The sequence below is a fragment of the Nycticebus coucang genome, chromosome 24 (genome assembly GCF_027406575.1).
Source record: "Nycticebus coucang isolate mNycCou1 chromosome 24, mNycCou1.pri, whole genome shotgun sequence".
Lineage (NCBI taxonomy): Eukaryota > Metazoa > Chordata > Mammalia > Primates > Lorisidae > Nycticebus > Nycticebus coucang.
In genome coordinates, this window is record NC_069803.1 from 32,276,532 (window position 1) to 32,286,825 (window position 10,294).

At 41.4% G+C, this 10,294-nt stretch overlaps 1 protein-coding gene across 1 annotated transcript; it reads left to right on the forward strand.

Annotated features, from left to right (window-relative positions):
* The first annotated feature begins 666 nt into the window (after positions 1-666).
* On the forward strand, positions 667-1,674 carry LOC128576317 (vomeronasal type-1 receptor 3-like). The gene has a single exon (XM_053578371.1). It carries the CDS (start codon positions 667-669, stop codon positions 1,672-1,674), a length of 1,008 nt encoding a protein of 335 aa, XP_053434346.1.
* The last annotated feature ends 8,620 nt before the right edge of the window (positions 1,675-10,294 follow it).

Here is a 10,294-nt window from a genome sequence, read left to right on the forward strand (position 1 = left end):
AGAGTCTCAATTTATTGCCCTCGGTAGAGTGCTATGGCGTCACAGCTCACAGCAACCTCCAACTCCTGGGTTTAGGTGATTCTCTTGCCTCAGCCTCCTGAGCAGCTGGGACTACAAGCGCCCACCACAATGCCCGGCTATTTTTTTGTTGCAATTTGGCCAGGGCCGGAATTGAACCCACGACCCTCGGTATCTGGGGCTGACACCCTAGCCACTGAGCCACAGGCACCGCCCAATTAGTTTTAATAAGAAATTAATAGGTTGGAGGCAGCACCCGTAGATCAATGGGTAGGGGGCCAGCCACATACACTCAGGCTGGTGGGTTCAAACCAGGCCCGGGCCAGCTAAACAATGACAACTGCAACAACAACAACAACAACATGGGCATTGTGGCGGGTGCCTGTAGTCCCAGCTACTTGGAAGGCTGAAGCAAGAGAATCACTCAAGCCCAAAAGTTTGAGGTTGCTGTGAACTGTGACTCTATGGCACTCTATTGAGGGTGACATAGTGAGACTCTGTCTCAAAAAAGAAAAGAAATTAATGGGTTGGGAACAGTGGTAAGTGGACAATTGTTGACTCCAGGTTCAATGATAAAAAAGACCGCATGTTTCCACGCAGGATCCTTACACTCTCAATGGGAATATGGGTCACGGGAAAAGTTAACAGATGGCCTCCAGAGACGTGGCAATGGGGATGATCTTCTTGTCACAGACCACAATTGGATTTGGAGGTAATTTATTTCTTCTTTACCAGTACAGCTTTGTTTATTTCACCAGGCACACACTAAGGCCCACAGATTTGATTCTCAAGCACCTGACTGTGGCCAATTCCTTGGTCATCCTCTCCAAAGGAGTCCCGCAGGTGATAGCTGCTTTCGGTTTGAGATATTTTCTCAGTGATGCTGGATGCAAACTTGTCTTCTATGTTCACAGAGTGAGCCGGGGTGTGTGCATGGGCAGCACCTGCCTCCTGAGTATCTTCCAGGCCATCACCATCAGCCCCATGAACTCTGCATGGGCACAGCTGAAACTGCACGCTCCTACATACATTTTGCCCTTCAACGTCCTGTGTTGGGTCCTGAACATGCTGATAAATATCATTCTCCCTGTGAATGTAACTGGCCCATGGAACAACAAGACCACCACCAAGAATAAGGATCTGGGATACTGTTCTGTGGGAGTAAACACAATTGAACTATTAATACACACAACATCGTCAGCATGCTACGATGTTTTGTGTTTGGGGCTCATGACCTGGTGCAGTGGCTTCATGGTTTTCATCCTGTACAGACACAGGCAGCAGGTGCAACACATTCATCGGACCAGCCTCTGCCCTAACTCTTCCCCTGAGTCCAGAGTCACCCAAAGCATCCTTGTCTTAGTGAGCACTTTTGTATCATTGTACACCCTTTCCTCCAGCTGTTTATTATTGTTGGCTCTTTTCCCTCATCCCAGCTGGTGGCTGGTGAACACGTCTACACTAATCACTGCTTGTTTTCCGACAGTCAGCCCCTTTGTTCTCATGCACCGTGACCCCAGGATAACCAGGCTGGGCTCTGCGTGCTGTGGAAGGAGCACACAGTTCCCTAAGCTGGTCAGAAGCTCTAACCGTCAAGTGCTCTCTAACTTGCTTTTGTCTTTAAAACGTGCAGACTCTCATTCATTATTTTCCTGAAGAAGTTCAAGCACCACAAGGAGCATCTAGGTGAGACTATACAGCTTTTATCTTTCCCGCACCTGGAATTCTGTCCACCAGGGTCATCCATATTTGTAACTATGACAGAATTTCCTCCTTTTTAAGATAGCATTCCATTGCGTAGTTATAGCACTTTTCTTTATTTATTCACCCATTGATTGACATTTAGATTGTGTGTAAATCTTGGCTGTTATAAGTAACGCTAAAATAAAAATGAGAGTTCAGATTTCTCTTTGACATATCCATTTTACTTCCTTTGGATCTATATCCAGAAATAGAATTGCTGGATCATACGGTAATTTTATTTCTAGTTTTCTTTTCTTTCTTTTTTTTTTTTTAGACAGAGTCTCACTTTGTCACCCTTGGTAGAGTGCCCTGGTGTCATAGCTCCAACAGCCTCCAACTCCTGGGCTTCAGCGACTCTCTTGTCTCAGCCTCTCAAGTAGCTGGGACTACAGGTGCCCACCACAATGCCCAGCTATTTTTAGAAATGAAGTCTGGCTCTTGCTCAAGCAAGCCACCTGCCTTGGCCTCTCAAGTGCTGGGATTACAGGCATGAGCCACCGTGCCCAGACTATTTGTAGTTTTTTGGAGGAGCCTCCACATTGCTTTCCAAAATGTACTAAGTTTCATTTTCACCAACAGTGTCTCAAGCTTCCTTTTGCTCCAATTCTCACCAACACTTTAAAGAGTCATTGTAACAGTAGTGAAGTGATAGCTCGTTGTGATTTTAATCTACATTTCCCTGATGATTAGAGATGGTGAACATATTTTCATACACCTATTGGTCATTCACATGCCTTTTATGGTAAATGTCTATTTACTTTTTTTGCCCATTTAAAAAAATCTACTTGTTTGTTCTCTTGCCATTGAGTTATTTCAGTTTCTTACACATTTCAAATATTAGTTTCTCATCAGATTTATGCCTGGCGAATACTTCTTCCCCATCTGTAGGTTGTTTCTTCATTCCATTCTTTTTTTTTTTTTCTTAGCTGTGTAGATGCTTTTCTTAGCCTGCTTATCTATTTTTGGTTTTGTTCCCTGTAGTACTGGGGGGGCTATTCAAAAATGTATTGCCCTGACATTGGTACTCTAGTCTTGAGACTACTGCAAATGCATTGCAGGATTAAGTAGGAGAGTAATTTTGTTAGTGTTCTTGAAAGCTGAGATGTTCAAGATGAACAAAGTGGATATAAGATTAATAAGGTAACGTAAAAAGCCTGTTGTCCTGCTTATTGATTGGAAGTATCAGTAAAACTCCTGATATAGTTTATCATTGAAAAATTATACTTCCAGGGCAGCGCCTGTGGCTCAAAGGAGTGGGGCACTGGCCCCATATGCCGGAGGTGGTGGGTTCAAACCCAGCCCTAGCCAAAAACTGCAAAATATACATACATATATATATATATATATATACACATACATATATAAACTTCCAGCTCAGTGCCTGTAGCTCAGCAGCTAGGGCACCAGCCACATACACCGGGGCTGGTGAATTCGAACTTGGCCTGGGCCTGCCAAACAATGACGACTACAACCAAAAAATAGCTGGGCATTGTGGCAGGCGCCTGTATTCTCAACTACTGGGGCGGCTAAGGCAAGAGAATCATTTAAGCCCAAGACTTTGAGGTTGCTGTGAGCTGTGATTCCAAGGCACTCTACTGAGGGCAACATAGTAAGACTATGTCTCAAAAAAAAAATCATATTTCCTAGCTTTGTCTACTGAAAAGACATAGAAACAAGGATGGACCCAGTTGCAAGGAACACCTGCAATACCAAAACTGTGGCCTCTGAACTCCATTTCTCATTTAAAGGAGTCAAGGGTTCTTAGAGAAATGGCTAAATTCAAGTCTGTGAGAAATCTAGAAAATGAACCTGGGACATCTTGTGATCAAAGAATCTATGAAGGACTACTAGAGTCATTGTGAAAAGACCCAAGAGCCAATCTGAACAGATAATTGTTGGCCAAAATTGGGGCAATTCAAATCATAACTGCAATAAGTTAAAACATCCAGTAGTTTTTTTGCTTTTTTTGAGACAGAGTCCCACTCTATTGCCCTCGGTAGAGTGCTGTGGCGTCACTGCTCACAGCAACCTCCAACTCCTGGGCTCAAGCAATTCTCTTGCCTCAGCCTCCCAAGTAGCTGGGACTACAGGCACCTGCCACAATGCCCGGCTATTTTTTTGTTGCAGTTTGGCTGGGGGCTGGGTTCAAACCTGCCACCCTTGGTATATGGGGCCAGTGCCCTACCCACTGAGCCACAGGCACCGCTGCCCAACATCCAGTAGTTTTAATCCAAGTATTTATAATGAAACTAAAATAGAAAATCACAGGACCCTTGAATACTATGAAACCAATTCATTGGATAGAAAACTAATTAAAAGGAAAAAGAAAAATAAAAGGCAGGGAAAAAAGCTATATCCTACCTTTCCCATATGACCTGTACGTCAGAGTAATTGAATGTTAAACCACCTTGGAGTGGAATCAGCAAAATTCAAAATATGGAAACTTGATAGAAAGAACTTCTAATGTCTTCAACCAAAAAAACTACAAAGAATAAAGATGTGGCAGATGAGCTCATTCACTAAAAGAGACTTACTAGATAAATTGTCTCATTACAACTATGATCTTATTTGGGTGTGATTCAAACTAACTATAGAAAAATGAGACGATCTGGGAACTCAAACAGTAGTGATTTTAAGGAATTACTGTTAAAATATTCAGATTTAATTATGATATTATGATAATATTTTTAAAGAATCTCTGTCTTTTAAATATAATACTTAAATATTTGTGAATGAAATTATGTAATATATGGGATTTGTTTGAAAATAATGGGGGGTATAGGTTAGGAAATAAAAATATACATTTTTCATATCTTTGTGCATATGAAACAATATTAGCCGTGAGTTTTTAATTTTTTGAACCTGAGTAATGCATGCAGAGGTGCTTACTATAATATTTTCTCTGTTTTGGTTTATGTTTGAAATTTTCCATAATAAAAATCAAATAGGTAAATTAAAATAATTTCAAATAATTGCACCAGTATATCATCCCACAAGCAGAGTGTGGGTGTGTCTGTTTCCCCATACTGAAACTGATGATTTATTTTTCATTTGTGTTACCTGATAAATATTATGTGGGTTTTTTTTCAGTCGGTGTGTACCTAGTCCATAATAATAATAAATAATATTAATAATAAATAATATTAACATTGTTTTTACTTTAAAAAATTCATCGTCCTCATCATGATGTGGATATTTTCCCGTTTGTTTTCTTCTAGTAGTTGTATAATGTTGGACGTCAGGCTCAAGTATTTAAAATCAATTTTTAGTTGATTTTATGTATGTTGTAATATTAGAGTCTAATTTTAGTTTCTGCATGTGAATATTCAGTATTCCCAACACCATATATTTGAAGAGACTGTGATTTTCCTATGGTGTGTTCTTGATACTTTTGTCCAAAATCATTGACTTAAATTAATGGGTATATCTCTTGGCTTTTTATTCTGTTCCCTTGATTGATATGTCTGCTTTTATGCCAATATCATGTTTTGATTATGATAGTATTACAATATATTTTGAAATCAGGGAGTGTGATGCTTTCAACCTTAAGTTTTTTTTTTTTTAATCAAGGTTGATTTGGCTATTTGAGGTCTTCTATGGTTCCATACAAGTTTTAGAATTTTATTTTCAATGTTTTTGATAAATGAAATCAGAATTTTGTTAGGAATTACATTGAATCTGTCATTTTCTTTCAGTAGAGTAGCATGTTTTTTTGTTTGTTTGTTTTTTGAGATAAGGTCTTGCTATGTTGCTCCAACTGGCTGGTCTCAAACTCCTAGCCTCCTACCTTGGCCTCCCAAAGTTTCAGGATTACCACCATTCCCAGCTAACATTTTAACAAAATATTAACTTTTCGGATCTATGAACATGACATATCTTTCCGTTTACTTGTGTCATCTTCAATTTCTTTCATCAGTGTTTTATGGTTTTAAGTGTACAGATCCTTCACCTCTTTGGTTAAATTTACTCATAAGCATTTCATTTCATTTGTCACGCTATTGTAAGTGGGGCTGTTTTATTATTATTTTGGGTTCTTCATTGTTATTGTACAGAAATATTCCACATTTGTGTATGTTAAGTTTGTAACCAGCTACCTTACTGAATTTATCACTTCTAACAATTTTTTGAGTCTTTAGAATTTTACTATGCATATTATGTAATTAGCAAAGAGATGATTTTACTTATTCCTTTTCTTAGACCCCAAATTAGAAAGTACCAAGTCATGCTACTTTTTTTCTTTTTTTTTGCAATTTTGGTCAGAGCCAGGTTGGAACCCATCGCCCCCTGGTATATGAGGCTGGCGCCCTACCCCTTGAGCCACAGGTGCCGCCCATGCTACCTTTGTTGAAGGTGAGACAGAAGCCAGTCCCTTGTGAGGCAGCTGATTTCACCATCTACATTTGTTTCCTATTTTATTTATTTGACTCTTCTCTGTTTTCTTAGTTAGAAATTGTTTATCAATAATATAATGATGTGTCAGTATGTTTTATGTTTGAAAAAAACAACTAAGTTTTGTTGATTTACTTTTTGGGGGGGGGGATCTTTATTTGAATCACTTTTGCTCTGATCTTTATTATTTTCTGCCTCAATGACCTGTCTACTTCTGTCAGTGGAGTGTTAAAGTTCCTCACTAGTTACTATGTTGCTCTTTATACCTCTTCTTGGCCTCCTTTAATGAATCTTGAAGGTCTTGTGTTATGTGTACATATATTTAGGTTTTGTTATATCTTCCTGTTGAATTGATCACTGTATCATTTATAATGACCATCATTGTATTTTTTTACTGTTATTTATTAAAAGTTTATTTCAGACCTGAGATAGTGGCTCATGCTTAGAATCTTAGAACTCTGGGAGGCAGAAAATTAATAAAGAAACACTGGACCTAAACAAGATAATAGAACAAATGGACCCAAAAGATGCTTACAGAATAGTCGACAAAAACAAAACTACAGAATATACATTCATCTCATCAGCATATCAAACATTCTCCAAGAAAGACTAAATAGTAAACCACACACACAAAACACAATAAAATCACCAAGCAGATTTAACCTAAACAAGATTACTTCAAGGCATTTAGCATGTTTCCAAAGATTACAAATAAAGAAAAGGTCTTAAGAGAAGAAAAAAATAACATATAAATGAACTCCACTGTGACCGGCAGCAGACTTCTCAGTGGAAATCTCATGTGCCAAGAGAAAAAGATCTCTCTTAAAAACTATATTATATGGTTCGGCGCCTGTGGCTCAAACGGCTAAGGCATCAGCCACATGCACCTGAGCTAGTGGGTTTGAATCCAGCCTGGCCCGCCAAACAACAATGATGGCTGCAACCAAAAAAAGTAGCCAGGCATTGTGGCTGGCACCTGTTGTCCCAGCTGCTCGGGAGGCAGAGACAGGAGAATCACTTGAGCCCAGGAGTTGGAGGTTGCTGTGAGCTGTGATACCACAGTACTCTACCTAGGGCTACAGCTTGAGGCTCTGTCTCAAAAAAAAAACAAAAACACTATATTATAGCAGTGGGGCGAAGTAAGATAGCGGACTAGAAACATCTCCTTGCCAGCTGCTCTTGGTGACACAGTGGACAGAGGACTTAAGCCACCTCTGACTCTCTGACTAGGAGAACCTACCCAGAAACATTGCTCTGTTTACAGTGAAGCAATAGGAGACTCCAGGAGGTCTGGAGCTAAGAAGGACCAGCATGAGGGTAGGTGCCAGGGTATGGGTAGAGGTCAACTGGCAGCCCTCCCCAGAAGACTGGAGGTAGGAAAGGGCTGTACTAATGGTTTGGTTTTTGGTCTGGACTGCTCCCTGTACTGCTTTGGAGGGGCTTGGATGAGCAAGGGAACTGGAGCAGTGTCAGGCAGCCAAGATCATGTGCCATGTGGTATGAAGCTCCCATTAGCTTGGCTACAGGCAAGCCACCATTGAAGGAAAGCTGCCTGAGAGACACAGTCTGTAAGGTCCTAGTGCACAGCTGGCCTGAGCATGGCTGCTGAGCTTGGGCAGTCATCTTTGGGGTGAGTTGAGCACCGCCACCTCAGGGAAAATGACTTCGTTATCAGGGGCACTGTGTGAAAAGTCAACCCATACCACCTAGGAGATCTGGTGAGAGCTTTGGGATCCTAATCCCATGGGGACTGAGTGCTGGTGAAGTGACCAGGCCCTGATTGGGTGCGAGTAGGTCAAGTCAGGTCTGGGATTCTGCTGTAACTGGAGAATGGCTTCTGACCCCAATATTAGGACAACAAAAACAGCCTGCATATTCTCCGTTTCCTAACACCACAGTGCCACTTGGTGTCCAGGGAATGTATTGCAATTTATATATATGTGTATTTAAAGAGTGACCATAAAGTTCATGTGTGATTTAAACATATATATTTTCTTTCTTCTTTTGCTTTTCTTCCCAGTTTTTTTCCTTAGTTTCTTCTTCTTTTTTTGTTGTTGCTTTTTTTTGTTTGTTTTGTTTGATATGGTTTGGGTGTATTTTTATTTTTTCATTTTTACTTTCTTCAATTGTAGCAAAGGCTCCTCCATTTTGGTTATGGTTTTTCAACCCTTTTATTCTGTATTTCTTTTTCATTTCTCTCCTTTTTTCTCTAATTAGGTAGAGATTATTCTATGTTTCTCATCATATCCACATAAATTTCTCATACAACAACTGAGATATCACTTTTTTCTTCAGTTCATAAAATTGTATTTTTAATTTTCTTTTACTATTTTTATTATTTTTTTCTTTTCTCTGAGGACTGAGGACAATGATATTGATCTGGCAGGAGGTATGGCATTTATGTGGCTCAAGAGGTCATGAGCTCAAAGTGTAGGGTGTCCTTCTAGCTTTGGCTTTTGGAAAGATGGTATTGGGGTAGGTGACCACTGCAACATAACTCCATATTTTTTATTGTATTTGGCGGAGGCAGGGTCTGTTTTTGCCTAGGCTGGTAAGGAGATCCTGACCCACGCAGCCTGACCCTCCCCAAAGTCCTGGAGTTGTGGGTGTGGGTCAAAAAACCCTGCCAAACACCACCATTTCTCCTCTCTCTTTCCTTCTTACTGTCCTTGTTCTTTTTCCTCAACTCTTTCCTTCAACCCTGCTTCTTTTCTTTTTCTATGTCTTTTTCTTTTCTTTCTCTCTTCTTCCACTTTACCCTTCACTTCCTTTTGGCCTGATAGCTACAGGCCACTTTAATACCTAAACTTGGGAGATAAGGTAATTTAAAGTGAAGGAGGCACTAAGAGGAAAAAGTAGGGGAAGGAAGGGAACAAGAAGAAAACACACGAGGAGGAAACCACAGCACCATGAAAACCCAAGAAGCATGAGATAGCCACTGCAGAGGATTCCACCTACAAAGATTGAATGGAAATGACAAAAAAGGGAATTTAAAACATAGATAGCAAAGGGAATTGATGAAAAAGTGAAAAAAGAGAACCAAGAAATAAATGAAAGATATGAAGAATATAGAAAGGATGTGGCAAAGCTTAAGGACTTGAACGAGTCAATCAGGGAACTTAAATATGCAGTAAAAAATATCAAAAGCACACTAGACTATGGAGAAGAAAGAAGCACAGAACTTGAGGATAAAGCTCTTGAGCTAACTCAGGTAGTTGAAGAGGCAGAAGAGAAAGAAACCAGAACAGTCACTCAGAGAATTGTGGGACTCCACAAAGATATAAATTATAGGGATTGCTGAAGGGGAAGAACTTTTCAAAGAAACGGAGGCCCTACTGGACGATATCACAAATGAAAACTTCCCAAACTCCACCTCCCTGAGTATTAGGGGTAATGGTATTTTTAAAGACAGTTTGGTGGGCAATCGGGGCAATCTGCTGATTGGCTGGTTTCAGGGGGTTGCCATCACTCCTTTGGTGTAGGCTACTGTCTGGGTGGGTCAGTTACCTGGATGCAGGTCCTTGAGTGGAGGGACCAAGACCAACTGAGCGTGTTCCTCGGTCTAGGCGGGTCCCTTCCTGGAATGCAGGCCCTGGAAGTTAGACCCTACTCCAGGGTAAAGACGCTAACAGAGCCAACAGTGATTATTCTCAAGCAAGTGAAGAGACAATGGCCAATTACTCCCATTATTTCAGCTAAGCCTGCACCTCCGCAGAGTTACGGAAACCCTCTCTAGTTTCTTCCTTGCGCCCTTCGTCAGTGTGCAGGATGGTTTTAGACCCAGACAGTTACACCCCGGCTCGGGGCCAGCAAAGAAGCGGCCAGGAGCTCCGCGCCGACGCCCGCCTACCGGGGAGAGCCGGCTCCCTGGTGCCCCTCCCGGGGCGCGACCACGCAGAAAGTCTCCCTGACGACCGCGAGAGCAACGCGAAGACAAGAAAACTGGTCCAAGGAAAGCAACCACCACTCCTCACAAACCCCACCCACAAGCAGCCCAGACTAGGGCGCAGCCTGTGACGCAGTAGCGCCTCTCGCGCGCTTTACAGACCGGGACCCCGGAAGTCTCGCGGGATCTCGCTGTTCTTAGGACTCGGACTGGCACAACTCGCGGGAGTTGGGCGAGCCGCGGCAGGCCAACGAGCGT